The sequence below is a fragment of the Miscanthus floridulus genome, chromosome 14, assembly GCF_019320115.1.
Source record: "Miscanthus floridulus cultivar M001 chromosome 14, ASM1932011v1, whole genome shotgun sequence".
Taxonomy (NCBI): domain Eukaryota; kingdom Viridiplantae; phylum Streptophyta; class Magnoliopsida; order Poales; family Poaceae; genus Miscanthus; species Miscanthus floridulus.
In genome coordinates this window covers 72,896,390-72,921,874 of record NC_089593.1, presented here as the reverse complement: position 1 = coordinate 72,921,874, position 25,485 = coordinate 72,896,390, and the positions used below count along the sequence as shown (strand labels likewise).

The following is a 25,485-nucleotide window of genomic DNA, read 5'->3' as shown; positions in this document are numbered from 1 at the left end:
TAAACTAGCAATTATTTGAACAATGGTGTGAGATGTTAGTTTAAAAACTATCTTTGCTTCTGCTACTACTGTATTTAAACTTGGTATCGTAATAACTCTTTTCGTACTCTGATGTATGTTGAACTATGATGAACCTATGTGATATGTGGCTTGTATGTTGAATCATGTACGATCTTGGTTGTGTGATTGGATTATTCAAGATCCTTCGTGATACTCGACGGACTACCGGGTTTATATGGGCTCAAGTATGACAGTGCGATCGCTGTTGGGTGGTTGCCATTGTACTTGTGCTCCTATAAATTGGTCGGTTCTGCCATAGTGCAGTGGAGAGGACAGCGACGATGAGCGTGACGTGCATGGCTTTTGTAGACGGTCTACGCGGGTTGTGTGGGTGTAGAACGGGTGTAGTTGATTTCCTTCTTGTCTTCATTCTCTGATGGTCTTCCTTTGTATTATTTCCTACTCGTCTACTCTAAGTAGAAAGGGGATGAGAGGGAAAAGCACAAGATGCAAAAAAAGATCTAAAGCACAAGGGGAGAAGAGAATCTAGAAAGCTAGAGAGAGGAGAAAGCATAAGAAGAGAGGGGAGTCCTATAGGGATAGTTGCAACCAAGGCAAACAAGAAATCAATCAAGGACTAACAAGCCTAAATAGGGTACGGTTTCTGCTTTCGCGTTTCTACCGTGGAGGGTTATTCTATGACATAATCTTTATACTACCATGTTTCTCCTAAATAAGACCTAATCTACCCTGTCTATTACTACTCGTAATTTTGAATGGGATGAGAAAAGAGAGAAAATCTATTTTTGAAATAGAAGGTCTAGGTAAGGTGAGAGTCAAGGGTTATAAGCAAAGATTTTTGAAAATAGGTTTTTTTGAAAATCATTCCTATCTAATGGCCATGCTAAGGTTTCATCCTATAGTCCAAGTATAGCTCTGATACCACCCTATGGGGCCCCTAATTTAGGGTCTTCTTTGCATCATGTATCAGTCCCTGGATCTGTAGCTGATACGCACAATTCGAACAAGATTGATATAAAAAACCATACTTTTATTGCTAATGGGAAACACATTACATAGTTCGAGTTTATAAACCATACTTTTATTGCTAATGGGAAACACATTACATAGTTCGAGTTTATATAGCTTGGGCCATAGGACTTATGGTGTACATCAGAGTTCTAAGACAGAGGCCCTATGTCATCATGGCTCCATTCCTGCAGGAAACTTGGAGTACGGACATAACCCTAGACTTATTCCTTAGGTGTACTCCTATATCTCAATCGTCATAGTCCTAGTGTAGCTCCTTCGAGTACTCGTATGGCTCCATCTTCGAGTATACTCCGGGTGTCTTTTCCTTTCGTAGTCCATGATAGCTCCATACTCGTACGTTCTCCTATTGTCCTATCCTCGCATAGCTCCAATAGTTCTATTTGGGTATGTGCTCCTGTAGCTTTACTCAGCAAGCCCTAAACTTTGGGTGGTGGAGAGGTGGAAGGGGAAGGCTATATGTGGAAGGGGTTATGGTGGTTCACGTAAAAGTGGTAAGGTGAAGTAGTTATAATTATAGGTTGGATCCTGGCAGAGTATTACCATTCCCACCAGTTTCTAGGTGAATTATAGTTTACCACATTAGTAAAATACATCTTACCAGACTATCACAGCAGTAGAAGTCTAATCATAGTATCTCATCCCAGCATCTGCCCATTCCAAGGACGTGGCTATTCGAATAGATTCAATAAACTCTATAGAGGCATACAAATTTCCCCACATGATAGGCACAGTTCCTAACCATGCGCGGTGGCAAGAACAGGCCTAACGAGACCCCATACCCAAAAGTACGCGACCTTAGATGTCCATATAATTCTACCATGGCTTCTCAGGGGTTGGAAAACAATGTGGAAGATCACATAGCATCCACATCAATCAAACCACGAAAGATCACATAGCATCCGTATAAATAAACCATAATATGGGCTCAAACACGACTAAAACAATAATCATGGGCTTGAATGCGGCCAAAACTCTAAGGCTTAACGTGCAAGATCACATATCATCCACACCAACCGGGCCACGAAAGATCACATTGCATCCGTCCCTGCTCCTGATATTCTGATGCCAACACCGGCCTCCTAGTAGAAATTATACTTTATCTAATGGGGTGTGAGATCAAGTCTACCCATATAGACATGTGGTTGTACATAATATTCACTAGGCGAGAGGGACTATGAACCAGTCCTTATGTGATCGAGGCGAGTATCTCCCATAGGAACCCTCACCAGGCGATCCTGCCAAGGTAATTTATCCCACATAAATTACCCCCACTCGCCCCCTGTTGGGGTTTAGTCTAGTTTTACCAGTTTTAAGTTCCATAGTTACTAACCTTAGGTTCATAAAGCTCATCTCACATCAAGGTAACCATTACCTTATCACAATATCATAATCAAGCTTATATCATATCAAGATAATTATCATCAATGTTCACATTATCATAACCGAGCTCATGACCCATTATAATTCCATTATTTCATAAAAGAGAATTTATGTATTATAAGTTAAGTTTATTAATTGGTGAGGATAGGGTATGGTGGGTTTATGATGGAGGCTAGCAAAATGTGGTGGTGGAGGAAAGGGACTAGTTAAGGGATGGCAAATGAAGTGGAAGGAAAGGGGTAGGTGGGTGTTAGGACTTGCCTCCATTTGGGGATGATTATATCCTTGTCCAATTCATGTGTCTCTTGCTCTTGCCTTCTGGACTCCATCGGGTTCTCTCCACGTTTTCTATCCTACGTGGTCTAGCGTCGATAAGCAAGAAAACACAAACAAGGAAAATAACAAGCAAGGCATGTAAAACAAGTATGAGCAATCAAAGTGGAAGAAACGATCCTAGATGGGTTGATCCTTGTAGTTGGTGATGGGTTATTATCTAGGTTATCATTATTATGTCAATTTGAAGTAAGGTTTGGATAGAGGTATTCTATCCATAGGGTAGAGTTCCTACGGCTAGGTTAAGGTGGGTGGTTGGCCTGATGGAAAACCAGACCACATTATTATAGGGTTCACTATTATGTGAACCTAAAAGAGAAAGATGACTCGGTCAGGCTTTCAGCAGGTCAACCGGGTTAGTGACACATACACACATGCATATGTACGTTCCTAGGGTTAAGTTGGTGGGCTAGGTTATGGCTAGGGTTAGCGACATACATGCTCATACATGTGCATATGCCTATGATTAATTAGAATTGAGTAACTAGGTTGCTAGGGTTAGCCATACATAGGCGTATACCCGGGTATTAGGCATATCTATGTATGGATAGATGTCTACTCATTTTAGGTGATTGGGTACAGATATATTCGAGTATGTGTCATAGTACATACACATACGCAAATATATGGAGTTAACTACTACTACAGTGGTGGCTACTACTATTATTAGTAGTATTTAATTTAAATATAGCAATGGAAAAGCAATCACACTAGAATTTAAATGGCCACCAAAAATTAGGAAAGAGGAATTGAATATGTAGGTTTTTATTTTAAAAGATTTATAGTGAAAGAATTACGGGATTCCAAATTAAGACGAGGAAGATATAAATCTCCTAAGTTTATCGACAAAACACGAATGAAAAAGGAACTTGGAAATTATCTCTAGTATTTTAGCTAACGGAAAATGAGTGCAAAATATTTTGGTATCTTCTAGGGTAACTCTAGTTTATTTAGAAATTTTTTGGGAATTTTTTTGTAGTTAAAAAGGCTTACCAATAATCTCCTGTGTATGATTCCCATGTGTGCGTAGTATTTTCCTGCGCTATAGCAGTTGATGCATGGGCCCATACTGGTGGGCTCGGCCAGCTGCACTATGCTGTACGTCGGTCTCCTACTGTGCCGTGGACCCGTGAGTTCACTCTCCTGGTCTACGTGAATTGAGCTTATAGAAGAGGAAGGGGAGAGGTGGTGGGTTGCTGTGGCTGCCACAGGGGTCCTGCCTGGTGATGTGTCACCTGGCCATTCGTCTAGATGACGTGGTGGAGCGTCTGGCATTGGATGCCATCGAGGGTGGGTTCACTCCTACTCTCATGCGGTCAACAGAGTGGGAGAAACAAAGAGGGAGAGAGAAAGAGAGGAGGAGGGGGAGGGAGAGGGGTAGAGAGAAGAGAGGAGGGGGCACGGCGACGATGGCTAGTGTCCACGGCTCTAGTGAGGTGGCCAGTCTACGGAGGGTGTAGGGCCGGCGTTGTCGTCTTCCATATTGCAGAGGGAGTGAGAGATGGCAGAGTGGGGGAGGAAGAGAACAGGGAAGGCAAGCAGAGCAGGGGTGGAAGGCGTGGCGGGGCTCTGGTGCGGGCGTATTCTAGAGTGGCAGCAGTTCAGGCATGGACGTGGTTAGGGCCGTGGGAGCTCGATGCGCGGCGCGTGAGCGTCGGGCTGGTCCGACGTGGCTCCGGCGGCGGTAGCTTCAGCGAGCACGGCTCTGGCGGTGCTTGGTCTCGGGCAAAGCTGGTGGTGCGGCCTCGTCGACACCTTCATGCCTCTGCAACAGTAGTGAGTAGGGGGATGTCGACAAAAGATGTTCGGCAGTCCTCCGATGGAGGTGCGCGTAATCAGGAACCGGATGGTGACATAAGGCGCAGAGACAGCGATTTAGACATGTTCGAGCCATCTGATCGACGTAATACCCTACGTCCTGTGTCTTTGGTGTATTGTATTGAGATGTAGTAGCTGTCAACTAGGTGACCCTGCCTCTCCTTATATACTCTAGAGGGGTAGGGTTACAAGGAAAGTATCCTATTTGGTACTATACAATATTTTGCGGTGCACGTTGACCAGTGCCGTGCACGCCTTGATCTTGTGGGCTAGGCCACCTCTAATGGTGCGGCCCATGTGGTCTGCCGTGGGTATCCGGGGTCGTACCCCCCACAGCTAGTCCTCGAGCGCCTTATATCTGTTGTGCAACGCCGCCTTGAGCTTGTCCGAGCAGGTGCGAACAAAACCGGGCAGTCAAACTCATGGTTCGACCACTGTGTTGAGTCGCCGAGCAATGTGAACCATCACCGAGCAGCGTATCCCAAGTTAGGCTTGCCATAAGGATGTAAGGAGCTCAAGTTCAAAATCTGAAAATTCTTCCCCTTAAGAGAAGTGTATCTACTTAGACTCCTTCAATAAAGAGGGTAAATCAAGAAATAAGCACTACATTCACCGCCAGGTGAAGTGTAGCCACTTAGTCCCCGAGCCTACTGGAAGATGAAGAATAAATCTTGTAGCCGGGTCATAGAAAAGAAGTATGAAATCTTGCCGACGTCATCTGACATGCGCGTATCAAGACCCCAGACGTGCTGCCCAACATCAACACCCTGATTCGAATAGCATGGAGCAGCTTGATAGCACACCGATGAGACATAGCAAGATCCGACCACCAAGGGAGTCCTCAGCTTAGATGGCGATGCTTGCACGAAGAATCCGAGCACCGAGGAGTCCCCGCATAGCTGGTGATGTCCAAGCACCGAGGAGTCTCCGATGTAACTGGCTATGTCCGAGCACCGAGGAGTCTCCAGCGCAGCTGGCAATATCCAAGCACCGAGGAGCACCGAGGAGTCCCCGATGTAGCTGGCGATGTCTGAGCACCGAGGAGTCCCCCGCATAGCTGGCGATGTTCGAGCACCGAGGAGTCCCCGGCGTAGCTAGCAATGTCCGAGCACCGAGGAGTCCCCAGCGTCGCTGGTGATGTCCGAGCATCGAGGAGTCCCCAACGTCGCTGGCGATGTCCGAGCACCGAGGAGTCCTCGGCATAGCTGGCAATGTTCGAGCACCGAGGAGTCCTCGGCGTAGCTGGTGATGTCCGAGCACTGAGGAGTCCATGGCATAGCTGGTGATGAAGCACGAGCGACGAACAGTCCAGTCAACTAGTCGGCGGCGAAGTGAGCATTGAGTAGAAGCGACCGGCGAATGGTCCGATCAGCTGGTTGGCGACGAAGTCCATGAACCAAGTGGTCTGACCAGTTGATCGGTGGAGAAGTCCGAGCACCAGGTGGTCCGATCACCTGGATGATGATCCTTCAATACAAATATGTAGAACGTGTAGTACATGATATAAAATATATGAACTCCGGAGAAGAATCAGCAATGGTGGTGAAATAGCGTATGCAGCTCGGCGATCAGTTGGTGTGAACACTTAGTGTTATTCTAAAGATGTATTTATATTTAATATAAACCGCCCAACCAGTTAGTGTGTAGCTGAGTCTCCTTCCCTAGCTAGCCCGTTAACCATAACGCGGAGCGTGGAGCCCGTGTGCGTGTAGGAAGAACAAATCGTCACTAAGGAGCCGCTGCCGACCACCCATAATGCAGAGGGCAGACGCTCGTGCACGTGTAGGGAGGAGCCGGAGACAGGGCCGTCTCTGGGGACATCCGAGCGTCAACATGACTGTTCGAGGGTTCAAAAAATCATTTGGAGAGCAAACATGGAGAAAACAGCTCAGAGAAACATTATGGCGATATACGGAGATTGGAGAATATTTAGAAGAATATTAAAGCGTGACTTAGCTTTAGACAGAATGTCTGGTCGGCGGCGTATGGTGTTATCTGATCGGTGACGTGGGCAGCTCGCTTGATGGCTGGAACGAGGTTGATGTCGTGTTGGAGTAGGACGGAACGAGGTTGATCTCGTGTTGGAGCAGGACGGATGTAGTCGGAGCGCGGTGTCAATCCACGTACGAAGACGTGTGCCGTGGTTGTCGAAGGATGTCGACACGATCCACCGAGTTGCCGCGAAGGATGTTGATCTTGAGTTACGTCATCTGGTTCGCCAGGGATCAGCGCGCATAAGCCCCACGGTGGACGCCAACTATCGACAAAAGATGCTCGGCAGTCCTCCGAGGAGTATCCCACGAAGGTAGATTGTTCGGTGGAGGTGCGCGTAATCAAGAACCGGATGGTGACACAAGGCGCAGAGATAACGATTTAGACAGGTTCTGGCCGTCTGATCGATGTAATACCCTACTTCCTGTTTCATTGGTGTATTGTACTGAGATGTAGCTATTGACAAGGGGACCCCTAGCTCTTCTTATATACTCTGGAGGGGTAGGGTTACAAAGAAAGTATCCTATTTGGTACTATACAATATCTTGCGATGCACGTCGACCAGTGTCGTGCACGTCTTGATCTTATGGGCTGGGGCACCTCTGATGATGCGATCCATGTGGTATGCTGTGGGTATCCGGGATGATACCCCTACAGGGATGAGATGAAGCCAGCTCGGTGGGAGAGGGAGCCATTGCCGGAGCTCGATGGGGCGAGCTCAGCGGTGGTCGCGCGCGACTGCAACAGTACGTCGGTGGAGCACAGTGAGACAGTGCTCTGGCAAAATATCTCGGTGACCTCCATGGCATACGAAGGCGGGCTGCTTGTGTGTGTGTCGACAGAATTCACAGAGCCGATAAGATTGGCCGCGGAAGCGACAAGGGAGAGAGGCGGTTCATCAAAAATATCTCGACAGCCATGGTTCACGTGCTCGTACGCGGAGTCGATGCGAGGAAGACGCAGTGTGTGCCTTGCGACTTGGGCCGAGCTGGGCGCGTCGGTGAGCAGCAGGGGAAAGGGGCAGCTTGGGCACAGGAGGAGACGTTTGTTATAAATGTGAAAGGTATATATATACTACATGCTTATTTTTGATTTGATGTCTGCTACATCAATCATTCGGGCGTGGAAGACCATACCAAGGAATATCCAGAAGGATACTATCTGTGTGCGATGGAGGATAGCGTAAAAGGAATATACAATCACTCTACTGTAGCCAGGACAATTATTCTCCGTCCAGCTGTCCAGGCAACAGTAAAGGATGATAATTGAAGACGCCAGACGCTTCCTTAAGCACGAAGGCTCCTCAGACCAATGAGTGAAGACTTCGCCTCGAAGGAACTCCAGAAGATAAGCTTGAAGGACGCTCCACAAGGCTCCCTTCTTGCTATAAATGTAATACCCTAAATTTTGCATATTTATGAAAAAGGAGAAAAGTGATTAATTTGGCATTTTGTGGGAATTTAAATTTAGGAAATAATATTTTTTTTATGAAATTAAAAATAAATATAAGAATAGAAACATGTTGATGCATTCATGCTGTTGCATATTTATTTCTGTGATGGGTGGTTTTGTTTCAAATGCTAAAAGATTTTAAAAACCTTTTGAAAATGAGATTGGAAAATTTTATTTATAAAAAGAAAAAGGAAATTTCCTTCCATTCCTTCCCTTCCTCAGTTTCGGCCCGCAGGCCCTTCCTTGCGCTGGCCCATTTCTTTCCTTGCCAGCCGCCAGCCCAGCTTCGTTCCTCCCTCCCGCACCGCAACTGCTTCGGCCTGCTTGGCCCAGCAAGCGCGCCGGCCCAGCTTCGGCCAGCAACCGCTGCCGCGCCTCCGTCCCGCGCCCAACCGCTGCCATCCTGACCCCGCCAGTCAGAGCCGCCCCCTTCCTCCCGCACGTCCCGCACCCGCACCGGTCAGCCGCAACCGCACCACGCCCACGTTCCGCGTCGTGGGAGCGTCCTCCCCGCGCCCTTGCCTCTACAAAAGGAAGCTGAGGCCGACCCCGCATCCGCTGCTGTTTTTCCCCGCTCCCTCTCGCGTTGCCGTGCCCGAGAGAACCGCCGCCCCGAGGTCTCCGAGCTCCGCCGACCGCCCCTCCGCGCGGACAGCCTCCTCCGAGCCGCCTCCGCCCCGTTTTTCCCCACGGTGAGAACCCTCTCGCTCCTCTCTCTCTCCCGGTGCTCACGGTTCATCGAACCGTGGACCGTGGCCCCCGAACCGTGCACTCCGGCGAGCTTCACGCCGCCGGCCATGGCTGAGCCTCGCCGGAGCCACTGTTCCAGCCGCCAAACCTTCTCTCTCCCCCCCACGTCTAATCCGAACCGTCCATCGCGAGATCAACGGCCACCAGTGAAAGATACCCCTTCGTGTGGCTGTTTTTCAAAAGAGTCCCTGGACTTTTCTAAGTCCTAACCCGCAGCCCAAAACGTATTTCCCCGAATGCGCAATCTCGATTAGAAAGCGTAAACTCCATGGCTTAAGTCAAAAGTACGTTTTCAGTATTTACAGAAATGCCATTCGAACTGTTTTGCTTATAAAATTGTCGTTTTAGCTCCGAATTGATCCATTAAAATCGCGTTAGCTTCGTAATTTCATAAGCTACATGTTGGAGCTACTGTTAGTCAAGTTTGGAACTTTTTAATTTCATGATTAGATTTAATTAAATATAGGGCTATAGGAATACCCGTTTTAATCATAACTTTCGCATTTTAGCTCCGTTTTTCGTGAACTTCGCGTTGACGTCATCGTAGCGAAACGTAGATTAGTTTTACAAACATTTTATCTTGATTTCAATACTGTTGGTGTACTGTTCTAATGATAGGAATGTTTGCTTTGCATGAATGCTTTTGGAATGTTGTATGTTGCCGTGTTGGTCGCGTTCAGACGGTGAGGAAAACGTTGGAGACCAAGAACTCTTCGACGACCAGCAGGACCAGCACGAGTTTGTGAACCAAGGCAAGTATAACATGGGCCTTCCTTGATGTCCTATTTCACTTTAATCAATTACTCATTTGCATGTGTCTAATTTTGATACCCGTAAGGACATCCTAGTGATTGTTATCCTGTTCCTTGTCTCCTATGGGTTAAATGCATATGGGTAGATTGCTAGTGCTCTAACTGAACTTGATATACATGTTGATGAATGATACTATGGAACAAAGTGAGTAACATGATTTCTAACAACTGTTCCATAGGGCGAAAGTGCAAATGACCTTTGTTCATGTTGCTCCCGGCCCTCCATAAGGACTTATCTGTCGGCAAAAGCTGGGACTGACAGTGCAACCGGGAGAGTCATATGGCTCTGACTTTAGCTCAGTAATATGATCTTTCGTAACTAGTTAGAGGTTACCTTTTTGACGCAAATGGGGCTTGCCACTTTGGGTATAGGGCTGCCTCTGTTCCTATGAGTATAGCCGCGATGGATTTGTGCCATAGGAAAGGGGGGTCCCTACATCTGCCTGCCAAGGAAACCAAGCGGCCCTAACTTGTTAGGGAAACCTATGAAATGGCTTCATAGTGTACCCTGCCCGCTCACCTTGGTAGTGACATGGGAGTAATTAACCCGGGCATATGGGGATCACGACTCGCGGTGAATGTGCACCACCTCTGCAGAGGGTAACAAACTGTTATAACAGCCGTGCTCACGGTTACGAGCGGCCCAGAAAACTCACAGAATTATTGGATACTTGTTGATGATCATTTATGATGGTATATGCTGGATATATGATACACTTGACTCTGATAATTGCTCATATGGGAATTAAATGGGAGCTTAAGCATAACTTGATAATACTTGAGATTAAAAGCTTGACCTATTAAAAATGCTAACTGCAGTAAACTAGAGTCTGTCCTCTTTGAGCTTCATAATCCCATGTTAGCTTGCTAAGTACGGAATGTACTTACACTTGTTCATTTTCTTTACTTGGATAAAAATCCCGGATGGGTAACAGATGGCAACGGGTATGAGGATTTCCCGGAGGATTATTAGGCTTGTGGTCAACCAGTTGACCTTCCCTGTGATGACGGCCACGAGAGTTTTATTATCTTTTTATTATTCCGCTGTGATGTATAAGACTAAGTTTTATTATAACTCTGATATATGAGACACCATGATGATACTATATGTAATTTGTTAGCTTGTGTGTGTGATTGACTTCTGGGCACACACGAGTTTTGTGCATTTAATTTTATCCTTAAAATTGGGTGTGACAAATTAGTATCAGAGCAGTGTTGACTGTAGGACGCAAGCCTAGTTAGAAACTGGTTGTTTTAAGGTTTAGATGTTGCTACAACAACCCTTGCTCTATGAACCTTGATATTTTCTTCTCTACTATATCCTTGCTATTCATCTCTACCTTACTGCTTATTTTGAAGATTTTGTTCTTATCTTCACCCCTTGAATTGATATGCTTTTAGAACTACCTCTCATCACCTTCTTATGTAATCTGAAGAAGAGTTTTAGGAATGTTACCCTAGTATAATAAGGGCGGTAGTATCGCAAGTTGAGTCAATGATTCGGTTGTGCATCTTTAGTGATTGTTGAATTGTCATTATGCTTAAGATTGTTTTGAATCTTTGTAATGAATTGCAATGATCTTGTTGGGTGTTCCCACAATTTCATTTAGTTATAGGCCTAAGGCATAAGGATTAATGAAATAAATAGTCGGGTTTTGGTTTTCTTCTATTTTCCCTATCTTGTCTTTTCGGAGCAGTCTGCACTCTTTGGCTTATATCTCTGATGTTGGAAGACAAAAAAAAAACAATCATGAGCAAATTATGGACAATAGTAGACTTCAATATCTTTCTCTGAGCAAAAGAATCACCTTTATAGATATTTTGGTTATAGAGATACGAAAATCACAAGACGATGCATCTGTGCTGTTTGGAATCTGGAGTAGTTTCTGTTGTGTACTATTTTCAACCAAGTTAACTACAGAATTTGGAAAAGTGTTATATAAGGAGGTTGTGGAAGGTTTCTTGCCCTTACACAAGAGTATCGTTGGGATATCAGAACATCTTGATACAAGTTAGCTCATCTAAAAGAAGTAGATGTAAGCTATACTTTGGTGTCCCCTAGTCTATCTTATCTTAAGGGGGGTAGCCAAGTTGAAGAATTTGCAAGCTGAAGTGTCCTACGTTCTTGTTTTCGCAGCGGAAGCGTGGTGGTACCCAAAGATGTGAGAGAAACTCGGAGTCTCAATGAGGTTTGGTTAAAGGTTCAACGAAGGTTTATCCAAGATCATTAAGATTTTGGTAGAGCTACTAGAGAAGCTTTTAAGTTAGTTTGGATCAAGAATCTACAGGACATCTTCACTAAGTTGGTCTTGAATTGATGATATCCTCATTGGAATGAAAATTGATTATGACTTGGAAAAGTGCTATCAATTGGAGAAGCAAAAGTCATGACCGATGCCCTTAGCAACGGAGAATTATGCTAAGAAGGTTCGGGTGACACTAAGGATTAAGAGTTATATTCCCAGTTCGAGCAACTTAGCCAGAAACATTAATATTTTGAAGATTGGTAGAAGAATTTTCTTCTGACCAAGAGATTCGTCAGGACTTCATCGGAAGGTGGATATTTTGAAGAGAATTGGTATTATAGGAAAGGTGGCTTAGTGATTGGAGTTACCTAAGGGTTGTTCAAGGTACCTATCAGAATCTTGAAATCAATTGGACAAGTTACTTGGAGAAAGATCAACATGTATGCAAAGTAAAGTGAGATCCCTATCAAGACGATGGAACTACACGATGAAGTAAAGAAGAATCCAAATGCGGAGAATCTGCATCTCTTTTGTCGACGTCTTCCGAATCTCGAGGACGAGATTCATCTTAAGGGGGGTAGAATTGTAACACCCTAAATTTTGCATATTTTTGAAAAAGGAGAAAAGTGATTAATTTGGCATTTTGTGGGAATTTGAATTTAGGAAATAATATTTTTTTATGAAATTAAAAATAAATATAAGGATAGAAACATGTTGATGCATTCATGCTGTTGCATATTTATTTCTGTGATGGGTGGTTTTGTTTCAAATGCTAAAAGATTTTAAAAACCTTTTGAAAATGAGATTGGAAAATTTTATTTATAAAAAGAAAAAGGAAATTTCCTTCCATTCCTTCCCTTCCTCAGTTTTGGCCCGCAGGCCCTTCCTTGCGCTGGCCCATTTCTTTCCTCGCCAGCCGCCAGCCCAGCTTCGTTCCTCCCTCCCGCACCACAACTGCTTCGGCCTGCTTGGCCCAGCAAGCGCGCTGGCCCAGCTTCAGCCAGCAACCGCTGCCGCGCCTCCGTCCCGCGCCCAACCGCTGCCATCCCAGCCCCGCCAGTCAGAGCCGCCCCCTTCCTCCCGCACGTCCCACACCCGCGCCGGTCAGCCGCAACCGCACCGCGCCCACGTTCCGCGTCGTGGGAGCGTCCTCCCCGCGCCCTTGCCTCTACAAAAGGAAGCCGAGGCCGACCCCGCATCCGCTGCTGTTTTTCCTCGCTCCCTCTCATGTCGCCGTGCCCGAGAGAACTGCCGCCCCGAGGTCTCCGAGCTCCGCCGACCGCCCCTCTGCGTGGACAGCCTCCTCCGAGCCGCCTCCGCCCCGTTTTTTCCCGCGGTGAGAACCCTCTCGCTCCCCTCTCTCTCCCAGTGCTCACGGTTCATCGAACCGTGGACCGTGGCCCCAGAACCGTGCACTCCAGTGAGCTTCACGCCGCTGGCCATGGCTGAGCCTCGCCGGAGCCACTGTTCCGGCCGCCAAACCTTCTCTCTCCCCCCCCCCACGTCTAATCCGAACCGTCCATCGCGAGATCAACGGCCACTAGTGAAAGATACCCCTTCGTGTGGCTGTTTTTCAAAAGAGTCCTTGGACTTTTCTAAGTCCTAACCCGCAGCCCAAAACGTATTTCCCCGAATGCGCAATCTCGATTAGAAAGCGTAAACTCCACGGCTTAAGTCAAAAGTACGCCTTCAATATTTACAGAAATGCCATTCGAACTGTTTCGCTTATAAAATTGTCGTTTTAGCTCCGAATTGATCCATTCAAATCGCGTTAGCTTCGTAATTTCATAAGCTACATGTTGGAGCTACTGTTAGTCAAGTTTAGAACTTTTTAATTTCATGATTTGATTTAATTAAATATAGGGCTATAGGAAAACCCATTTTAATCATAACTTTCGCATTTTAGCTCCGTTTTTCATGAACTTCGCGTTGACGTGATCGTAGCGAAACATAGATTAGTTTTACAAACATTTTATCTTGATTTCAATACTGTTGGTGTACTGTTCTAATGATAGGAATGTTTGCTTTGCATGAATGCTTTTGGAATGTTGTATGTTGCCGTGTTGGTCGCGTTCAGACGGTGAGGAAAACGTTGGAGACCAAGAACTCTTCGACGACCAGCAGGACCAGCACGAGTTTGTGAACCAAGGCAAGTATAACATGGGCCTTCCTTGATGTCCTATTTCACTTTAATCAATTACTCATTTGCATGTGTCTAATTTTGATACCCGTAAGGACATCCTAGTGATTGTTATCCTGTTCCTTGTCTCCTATGGGTTAAATGCATATGGGTAGATTGCTAGTGCTCTAACTGAACTTGATATACATGTTGATGAATGATACTATGGAACAAAGTGAGTAACATGATTTCTAACAACTGTTCCATAGGGCGAAAGTGCAAATGACCTTTGTTCATGTTGCTCCCGGCCCTCCATAAGGACTTATCTGTCGGCAAAAGCTGGGACTGACAGTGCAACCGGGAGAGTCATATGGCTCTGACTTTAGCTCAGTAATATGATCTTTCCTAACTAGTTAGAGGTTACCTTTTTGGCGCAAATGGGGCTTGCCACTTTGGGTATAGGGCTGCCTCTGTTCCTATGAGTATAGCCGCGATGGATTTGTGCCATAGGAAAGGGGGGTCCCTACATCTGCCTGCCAAGGAAACCAAGCGGCCCTAACTTGTTAGGGAAACCTATGAAATGGCTTCATAGTGTACCCTGCCCGCTCACCTTGGTAGTGACATGGGAGTAATTAACCCGGGCATATGGGGATCACGACTCGCGGTGAATGTGCACCACCTCTGCAGAGGGTAACAAACTGTTATAACAGCCGTGCTCACGGTTACGAGCGGCCCAGAAAACTCACAGAATTATTAGATACTTGTTGATGATCATTTATGATGGTATATGCTGGATATATGATACACTTGACTCTGATAATTGCTCATATGGGAATTAAATGGGAGCTTAAGCATAACTTGATAATACTTGAGATTAAAAGCTTGACCTATTAAAAATGCTAACTGCAGTAAACTAGAGTCTGTCCTCTTTGAGCTTCATAATCCCATGTTAGCTTGCTAAGTACGGAATGTACTTACACTTGTTTATTTTCTTTACTTGGATAAAAATCCCGGATGGGTAACAGATGGCAACGGGTATGAGGATTTCCTGGAGGATTATTAGGCTTGTGGTCAACCAGTTGACCTTCCCTGTGATGACGGCCACGAGAGTTTTATTATCTTTTTATTATTCCGCTGTGATGTATAAGACTAAGTTTTATTATAACTCTGATATATGAGACACCATGATGATACTATATGTAATTTGTCAGCTTGTGTGTGTGATTGACTTCTGGGCACACACGAGTTTTGTGCATTTAATTTTATCCTTAAAATTGGGTGTGACAAATTAGTATCAGAGCAGTGTTGACTGTAGGACGCAAGCCTAGTTAGAAACTGGTTGTTTTAAGGTTTAGATGTTGCTACAACAACCCTTGCTCTATGAACCTTGATATTTTCTTCTCTACTATATCCTTGCTATTCATCTCTACCTTACTGCTTATTTTGAAGATTTTGTTCTTATCTTCACCCCTTGAATTGATATGCTTTTAGAACTACCTCTCATCACCTTCTTATGTAATCTGAAGAAGAGTTTTAGGAATGTTACCCTAGTATAATAAGGGCGGTAGTATCGCAAGTTGAGTCAATGATTCGGTTGTGCATCTTTAGTGATTGTTGAATTGTCATTATGCTTAAGATTGTTTTGAATCTTTGTAATGAATTGCAATGATCTTGTTGGGTGTTCCCACAATTTCATTTAGTTATAGGCCTAAGGCATAAGGATTAATGAAATAAATAGTCGGGTTTTGGTTTTCTTCTATTTTCCCTATCTTGTCTTTTCGGAGCAGTCTGCACTCTTCGGCTTATATCTCTGATGTTGGAAGACAAAAAAAAATAATCATGAGCAAATTATGGACAATAGTAGACTTCAATATCTTTCTCTGAGCAAAAGAATCACCTTTATAGATATTTTGGTTATAGAGATACGAAAATCACAAGACGATGCATCTGTGCTGTTTGGAATCTGGAGTAGTTTCTGTTGTGTACTGTTTTCAACCAAGTTAACTACAGAATTTGGAAAAGTGTTATATAAGGAGGTTGTGGAAGGTTTCTTGCCCTTACACAAGAGTATCGTTGGGATATCAGAACATCTTGATACAAGTTAGCTCATCTAAAAGAAGTAGATGTAAGCTATACTTTGGTGTCCCCTAGTCTATCTTATCTTAAGGGGGGTAGCCAAGTTGAAGAATTTGCAAGCTGAAGTGTCCTACGTTCTTGTTTTCGCAGCGGAAGCGTGGTGGTACCCAAAGATGTGAGAGAAACTCGGAGTCTCAATGAGGTTTGGTTAAAGGTTCAACGAAGGTTTATCCAAGATCATTAAGATTTTGGTAGAGCTACTAGAGAAGCTTTTAAGTTAGTTTGGATCAAGAATCTACAGGACATCTTCACTAAGTTGGTCTTGAATTGATGATATCCTCGTTGGAATGAAAATTGATTATGACTTGGAAAAGTGCTATCAATTGGAGAAGCAAAAGTCATGACCGATGCCCTTAGCAACGGAGAATTATGCTAAGAAGGTTCGGGTGACACTAAGGATTAAGAGTTATATTCCCAGTTCGAGCAACTTAGCCAGAAACATTAATGTTTTGAAGATTGGTAGAAGAATTTTCTTCTGACCAAGAGATTCGTCAGGACTTCGTCGGAAGGTGGATATTTTGAAGAGAATTGGTATTATAGGAAAGGTGGCTTAGTGATTGGAGTTACCTAAGGGTTGTTCAAGGTACCTATCATAATCTTGAAATCAATTGGACAAGTTACTTGGAGAAAGATCAACATGTATGCAAAATATAGTGAGATCCCTATCAAGACGATGGAACTACACGATGAAGTAAAGAAGAATCCAAATGCGGAGAATCTGCATCTCTTTTGTCGACGTCTTCCGAATCTCGAGGACGAGATTCATCTTAAGGGGGGTAGAATTGTAACACCCTAAATTTTGCATATTTTTGAAAAAGGAGAAAAGTGATTAATTTGGCATTTTGTGGGAATTTGAATTTAGGAAATAATATTTTTTTATGAAATTAAAAATAAATATAAGGATAGAAACATGTTGATGCATTCATGCTGTTGCATATTTATTTCTGTGATGGGTGGTTTTGTTTCAAATGCTAAAAGATTTTAAAAACCTTTTGAAAATGAGATTGGAAAATTTTATTTATAAAAAGAAAAAGGAAATTTCCTTCCATTCCTTCCCTTCCTCAGTTTTGGCCCGCAGGCCCTTCCTTGCGCTGGCCCATTTCTTTCCTCGCCAGCCGCCAGCCCAGCTTCGTTCCTCCCTCCCGCACCACAACTGCTTCGGCCTGCTTGGCCCAGCAAGCGCGCTGGCCCAGCTTCAGCCAGCAACCGCTGCCGCGCCTCCGTCCCGCGCCCAACCGCTGCCATCCCAGCCCCGCCAGTCAGAGCCGCCCCCTTCCTCCCGCACGTCCCACACCCGCGCCGGTCAGCCGCAACCGCACCGCGCCCACGTTCCGCGTCGTGGGAGCGTCCTCCCCGCGCCCTTGCCTCTACAAAAGGAAGTCGAGGCCGACCCCGCATCCGCTGCTGTTTTTCCTCGCTCCCTCTCATGTCGCCGTGCCCGAGAGAACTACCGCCCCGAGGTCTCCGAGCTCCGCCGACCGCCCCTCTGCGTGGACAGCCTCCTCCGAGCCGCCTCCGCCCCGTTTTTTCCCGCGGTGAGAACCCTCTCGCTCCCCTCTCTCTCCCAGTGCTCACGGTTCATCGAACCGTGGACCGTGGCCCCAGAACCGTGCACTCCAGTGAGCTTCACGCCGCTGGCCATGGCTGAGCCTCGCCGGAGCCACTGTTCCGGCCGCCAAACCTTCTCTCTCCCCCCCCCCCCACGTCTAATCCGAACCGTCCATCGCGAGATCAACGGCCACCAGTGAAAGATACCCCTTCGTGTGGCTGTTTTTCAAAAGAGTCCTTGGACTTTTCTAAGTCCTAACCCGCAGCCCAAAACGTATTTCCCCGAATGCGCAATCTCGATTAGAAAGCGTAAACTCCACGGCTTAAGTCAAAAGTACGCCTTCAATATTTACAGAAATGCCATTCGAACTGTTTCGCTTATAAAATTGTCGTTTTAGCTCCGAATTGATCCATTCAAATCGCGTTAGCTTCGTAATTTCATAAGCTACATGTTGGAGCTACTGTTAGTCAAGTTTAGAACTTTTTAATTTCATGATTAGATTTAATTAAATATAGGGCTATAGGAAAACCCATTTTAATCATAACTTTCGCATTTTAGCTCCGTTTTTCGTGAACTTCGCGTTGACGTGATCGTAGCAAAACATAGATTAGTTTTACAAACATTTTATCTTGATTTCAATACTGTTGGTGTACTGTTCTAATGATAGGAATGTTTGCTTTGCATGAATGCTTTTGGAATGTTGTATGTTGCCGTGTTGGTCGCGTTCAGACGGTGAGGAAAACGTTGGAGACCAAGAACTCTTCGACGACCAGCAGGACCAGCACGAGTTTGTGAACCAAGGCAAGTATAACATGGGCCTTCCTTGATGTCCTATTTCACTTTAATCAATTACTCATTTGCATGTGTCTAATTTTGATACCCGTAAGGACATCCTAGTGATTGTTATCCTGTTCCTTGTCTCCTATGGGTTAAATGCATATGGGTAGATTGCTAGTGCTCTAACTGAACTTGATATACTTGTTGATGAATGATACTATGGAACAAAGTGAGTAACATGATTTCTAACAACTGTTCCATAGGGCGAAAGTGCAAATGACCTTTGTTCATGTTGCTCCCGGCCCTCCATAAGGACTTATCTATCGGCAAAAGCTGGGACTGATAGTGCAACCGGGAGAGTCATATGGCTCTGACTTTAGCTCAGTAATAGGATCTTTCCTAACTAGTTAGAGGTTACCTTTTTGGCGCAAATGGGGCTTGCCACTTTGGGTATAGGGCTGCCTCTGTTCCTATGAGTATAGCCGCGATGGATTTGTGCCATAGGAAAGGGGGGTCCCTACATCTGCCTGCCAAGGAAACCAAGCGGCCCTAACTTGTTAGGGAAACCTATGAAATGGCTTCATAGTGTACCCTGCCCGCTCACCTTGGTAGTGACATGGGAGTAATTAACCCGGGCATATGGGGATCATGACTCGTGATGAATGTGCACCACCTCTGCAGAGGGTAACAAACTGTTATAACAGCCGTGCTCACGGTTACGAGCGGCCCGAAAAACTCATAGAATTATTGGATACTTGTTGATGATCATTTATGATGGTATATGCTGGATATATGATACACTTGACTCTGATAATTGCTCATATGGGAATTAAATGGGAGCTTAAGCATAACTTGATAATACTTGAGATTAAAAGCTTGACCTATTAAAAATGCTAACTGCAGTAAACCAGAGTCTGTCCTCTTTGAGCTTCATAACCCCATGTTAGCTTGCTAAGTACGGAATGTCCTTACACTTGTTTATTTTCTTTACTTGGATAAAAATCCCGGATGGGTAACAGATGGCAACGGGTATGAGGATTTCCTGGAGGATTATTAGGCTTGTGGTCAACCAGTTGACCTTCCCGGTGATGACGGCCACGAGAGTTTTATTATCTTTTTATTATTCCGCTGTGATGTATAAGACTAAGTTTTATTATAACTCTGATGTATGAGACACCGTGATGATACTATATGTAATTTGTCAGCTTGTGTGTGTGATTGACTCCTGGGCACACACGAGTTTTGTGCATTCAATTTTATCCTTAAAATTGGGTGTGATAATAAACCGGGACGCCGGGCGCATTCAGTCGACACCACCACACCAGACCATCATCGAATGCTCAAGCAGAAGACAACCACCGAAGCCTCAGACACCTGCTCTCATCCACCACCCACTCCACCAACTCTCCACCCACATACATACACCATGAACATATGATCTCAGAAGCACTCTGAGAATCAATCCACCATTAGTAGTAATCATCCACTACCGTTGTATCACTCCACATTTGTAAATTAGAGAATAAAGGAGGTCCCCATGATCATCCTGCGCTTGTAAGGTAATCCCTAAGGTTTGTGCTAAGTGCTTGGGGTTTCCCGAAAGGGAAAGCCGTATGTAAGCTTGCTCTGTGGAAATGAATTAAGCTTTCCTGTTTGAATCCCTGCCTTCCTTTAAGCTCGTTCATATGGGGCGATGTCTCTATGCTAGGGGCCCTAGAGGAGAAACCTCTGCGTGTGTTGTTCTCATGTTAGCCCTGGTACCGGCGTTTGTAGAGAACCCTGTGTGCGTAGAGAAGTGTTCCCCTTGGGTAGAACTGCCTGGGGAGACGATAGAGCCTGAGTCCTGTGTGTTCGTGGCTGGGGATAGCAAGGGAGTAGACCGGGTTAGTCTAGTTCTGAAGCAAGTTAGTGATGCATACGATGAGTACTGAGTAGGACTGTCACAAGCATAGTACGCACGACCGGCTGAATTGTTGGTCTCGCCAGCCTGCAAAAGATCCTTAGAAATAATCCGCATAAGCATATTCACTAAGCACTAGCTTAACTAATCACGAAAGCGACATATCAATATTTATATTCGCTAATCACTCGCTCGCTCATCCAGCGTCAATAAAATATTCGCGCTCGAAAGCGACGTCTCGCCATACTTGCAGAGGCCTAGTGCCTTGAGTAGTAAAGTGGTTGAGCCGCCCTCTACACTGTTCATAATCCGAATTTGAATAGTAACCGTGAATTTGAATAGTGAATTTGAATTTGAATAGTGCTATGAATAGTATCTCGAGATCTCAGAATTCGAATTTCGAATCCGTCCGAGTTCTCGCCAGTAGGTACCCCCCCCCTACCGTTTGGTATCGGAGCCTGGTTATGAAACTTTGAATTTAAGGGATTTAATATAATCTGTTGAAGATTGAAAAGTTACATTATTTAAATTTGGAAGTGAATACAGGAAAGACAGTCACTACTAAAGAGAATATAAATACAAGGTGCAGACTAAATAGCTCTGAAGAACATACTTGGCATACCTCTCACGGACAAATAAATTTAATAGTTGATTTGATACATAACTTTTACATATCTTGGGGAAAGAGGCAAGACGAGCAAGAACTAAAATTTGATAGACTACAAAAAGAACATAAGCACCTTGAAGAGCAATATTTAGCTATCAATAATAAATTAGAATTAGCTTTACAAATTTTAGAAGAAAGTAAAGTTTCTCTAGGAAGAATTAGCTAGAATAGTGATTATATTAAAAAAGATATAACTTTCCTATATAAGAAGACTGATAATATTGTTGAGCATAACAAAGAAATTGTGTTGTCATCAGCAGGAATAGTTGAGTCCACTAGATCTTTAAATTCAGAGAAATGGAAGTACCTGAGAGCCTCTCTAGAAGAGACAAGTCACTCCAATTAGTTAATAAAGACATAAGACCTCTAAGTTTTAAAGATAAACTAAAAGGAGGATGTGAGGATATTGAAACCTTAGAAGAAGTGATAGACTTAGAAAGAGATCTTGAAAGATATCAGAAAGATACTTTGAGGAAAATTAGGCCTCAACAAATATATCAAATGGGATGGTTCGAAAATAAAAATGGATTATATAGAATATCTAGAGAAGTAGAATTAAGTGTATTGACAGAACCAGTTCTGCTAAGAATTGTTAGTAAACAATTTGAGAATGCTTTAAAATATTCAGGGTATAAATATATACATCAGGGAATGTATATCATTGGAATTAAAGGAATGACAAGGAAAAAATTAGGAACCAAGGTTCTAATAACTTTATTAGATAAAAGATGGGACTCAATAAATAAAGCAGCATTAGGATTTTTAGAAGGAGATATGAATGAAAATATGTTGATAACATATATAGCTCCAGACTTAATAATGTCAGTTAAAGAATTTATAGAGAAGATGGCATTCGGATTTCAAACTAAAGGATTTGAAGAATTTAAAGGAACGAATTTATTAGTAAGCATAGAATTTATAGGAAGGTTAACCAATAGAAGTGGAACCAGATACAAGGTAAATGTAAACAATGTTGTAGAAAGTATGCAATCTAAAGGAATAAAATTTATGAGTCCTCTTAAAATAAGTTCTGAAGAAAGAGCAGGAGAAGAATGGAATATAAGCTCATTAATAGAACCAAAAATTTTAAAACAACCTAAAGATTACATAAGCTATGAAAATAATAGAGGGTTGACTAGTATTAGGTTTGTAGATTATAAAGAACAAAGTTTAGATGATTTAGAAGCATCCAGTTCAGAGGCAAAATTGGAAGAAAACAGAAGACATAGCATATGTGAATTTATGGAAAAATTAGATATAGATAATGAAATAAATTATTATAAGCAAAAGCTAAGCAAAATTCATGATGAATATAAAACCTCCATGATATGCAAATGGGCTGCTATAAGAGAAAGGGAACTCTACTTTAGACGAGAAATATGTAGACTTGATAATATCAAGAAAGATAGAGAATTAAATGCTAAGAAATTTAGCATTCTAATAAAGAAAAATGACTCTGTGTCAAAACAAATAGATAACAGGGTAAGGGAAGTCCAAAAAGATTTAGAACATAGCAAGGATAAGATAAATGACATAGAAGATAATGATATAAGCGAAGATGAGCAATGGAAAATTAATAATAAGCTCTTACTAGAAAGCTATGGAGAAGAGGATGAAGATATAATTGAGATATGCAGTAATAACTCAATAACTCTCATAAACCCCTTAGAAAATAAAGAGTTGCCTAAAAATAATGCCATAGAAGCAATGGAAATAGATCCAAGTACATCAAAAAGAAGACGAGGTCCTGAAATAAAGATAGAAGGAGAAAGTGAGAGACCAACTAGAAAACCAGGAACTTGGCCGCCAGAAAAAGAAGAACCTGCATATAGATATATACCTAGACAATATAAGCATATGGGTTCAAAAAGAAGAGAATTTGAAAAGAAGGTGCAATTCCAAAATTATAAAAGTGATGGTGCTATACTAAATTTAGCAGCACATGATCCTATAGATTGGTCAAATATAATTAGCATATGGAAAGGATTGATAGTTCAAAAGTATATACAAAATCAGCATAATATTGGAAATAGAGTAGAAGATATGATTACATATTTAGAAACATTTTTAGGAGAATCAGTCAAAGTATTATGGGAACAATGGGTAGAAGCTTTCCCTAACCATTATGCTCAATTAAAAATGGCTGGTAGTAATCCATATAATTTTGCAAATATTATATCAAGCATTGTAATAGGTGAAGATCCTGAATTAGGATTTACTGTTTTACAGAATGAAAGATTAAAAGAAATAGAAAAATTGTCACTGACAAGCTGGAAAGGAATAAAAGAATTCTCTCAACACTATTTGTATAATGCTACTACTGCCAAGCAGGGCTATAACCAAGGTATAGTAGAAAAATATTTTAATAAATTACTAGAGCCTTTAGGTTCTATGATATTAGAAGAATATAAAAAGGAAACAATTGGTAAAGAATATAATATCTCTCAGGCTATAACATTCGTTTTCAAACAGTTAAGAAAAATATGCACCAACATACAAGCCCAAAGATCAATGAAGCAATCAGATTATAATTTTTGCAATAAAATAGTTCAAATACCATTGACATATGGAGAAGAGAGATCTAGAAATAAGAAATATCCTAAGAATTATAAGAAAGGAAATGTAAAGACAAAGAGACGTTATTTCCTTAGAAGATCAGACAATAGAGCTGCATTCCTCCACAAAAGGAATGTAAGAAGATATAATCCTAAAAAAAATTATGATAGTTCATGTAGATGCTTTATCTGCAACTCGCCAGATCACTTAAGCAAAACATGTCCTAACAAAGACAAAAAAAGGTATTCCAATAAGCAAGAAGAACAAGAAAAGATTCAAATAATAGATAGTGTGAATGAAAATATCTTAGTCTGTGATGATGATATAATGGACGATGAATCAATATATTCAATTATAGAGACAGATGAAATCGAATATAATGAAGAAAAAGAATCAAGTGATGAAGAGTTAGATTTAATTGATGAGTTAGCAGGATTAAAAATAGAAATGATGGATCAAATAAACTGCGAACACAAGTGGGATCATAAAAAAGGCGATCCTAATATAAAATGTGTATTTTGCATATATTATCAAGATCCAGCAAAAAGAGCAACATGTAGGCTATGCTTAAGACAAGCATGCATGTCATGTTTAAAACAGCAAAGCGATATGAAAAAGAACTCAGAAGCTAAAATAATATATGAAGAAAATAAAGTGCAATCAGAAAAGGAAGTAATTCTAGAGGAAAAAAGAAACAAATATTTAAACAATATTCCACAAGAGTTTCTCATGTCTAGATTAAGTTTTAAGACTGAACAAACTTTGTCATACTTTACTCGTGATGTTAAAGATATAATTTGGAAGAAATATGCTGAAAGGCATTACAAAACCTTTCATGATATACAAAAATACTTTATGAAATTATACCAAGGTAAAGAAAGACATCTAGGAATAATTGTGAATGCAAATACTTTTCCTTTACTTCATCTTGATGATAAATTAATTGTTAAGCCTCATCAAAGATTCTTAATATTGAAGGCTGATATAAATTTAAAATATTTCAGAAGTATACAAAGAAATATTGGAGATGATATATCTTTGCAGACTATTATTGATCATGGATTAGTTCATGATATATATGGTACACTTGAAGAGATACTCCAATCAGACCTTGGAATAGCTATCAAAGAAGCTTGTAAGAAATTAGCATGCATTCAAGGTAGATACAAAATTAAGCTTTGTTCTAACCCCCCAAAATTTACACAACCAATAAGACCAACATGCCATGATATATATATTACAAAGGGATCATGCAAATTTCCTAATACATGGAATTCAGACTCATGGCAAAATTATGAAGAGTTGTTCGTAAAAGACATGAACCATGATAATTGGAGAATTTTCAGTGAAGCAAAAGAATTAGAAGGGAATACCAAATTTGCTTCTGAATATTATATGATGTACCAAAATAAAATAATAAAAGTATTCTTGAGAGAATACTATGGTAGATGTAGTATAATACAAAGAGAAGTTGGCAGACTAATAAAGCCAAGTTATGGCAAAGAATGTCAATTACGAAAAGAATATCGTGAATTGTTGTCCTGGTATGAAATATGGCAACCTGAAGAAGTGGACAACGAAGAAAATATTGAAGAGTCAATATAGACTCAGTTCAATATCAATATATTCATACAAGAAATATACCCCTTATGTTGATAAGGTTTATCAACAATTTGTCCGGGGGAAGAGATACATGCCATGGAGAAAATACTACAGGCTTATTTTTGATTTGATGTCTGCTACATCAATCATTCGGACGTGGAAGACCAAACTAAGGAATATCCAGAAGGATACTATCTGTGTGCGATGGAGGACAGCGCAAAAGGAATATACAGTCGCTCTACTATAGCCAGGACAATTATTCTCCATCCAGCTGTCCAGGCAACAGTAAAGGATGATAATTGAAGACGCCAGACGCTTCCTTAAGCATGAAGGCTCCTCAGAC

At 42.5% G+C, this 25,485-nt stretch overlaps 1 protein-coding gene across 1 annotated transcript; it reads left to right on the top strand.

The window, feature by feature from the left end:
- The first annotated feature begins 22,671 nt into the window (after nucleotides 1–22,671).
- LOC136503734 (uncharacterized) lies at nucleotides 22,672–24,336 on the top strand. Its single transcript, XM_066498721.1, has 2 exons — nucleotides 22,672–24,212; nucleotides 24,331–24,336. Exons 1-2 carry the CDS (start codon nucleotides 22,692–22,694, stop codon nucleotides 24,334–24,336), a joined length of 1,527 nt encoding a protein of 508 aa, XP_066354818.1. The 5' UTR covers nucleotides 22,672–22,691.
- Nucleotides 24,337–25,485: the final 1,149 nt, after the last annotated feature.

Bases quoted from the DNA above. Each gene is read 5' to 3' on its own strand.
- LOC136503734 (XM_066498721.1), top strand. From the start codon at position 22,692: ATGGAAATAGATCCAAGTACATCAAAAAGAAGACGAGGTCCTGAAATA.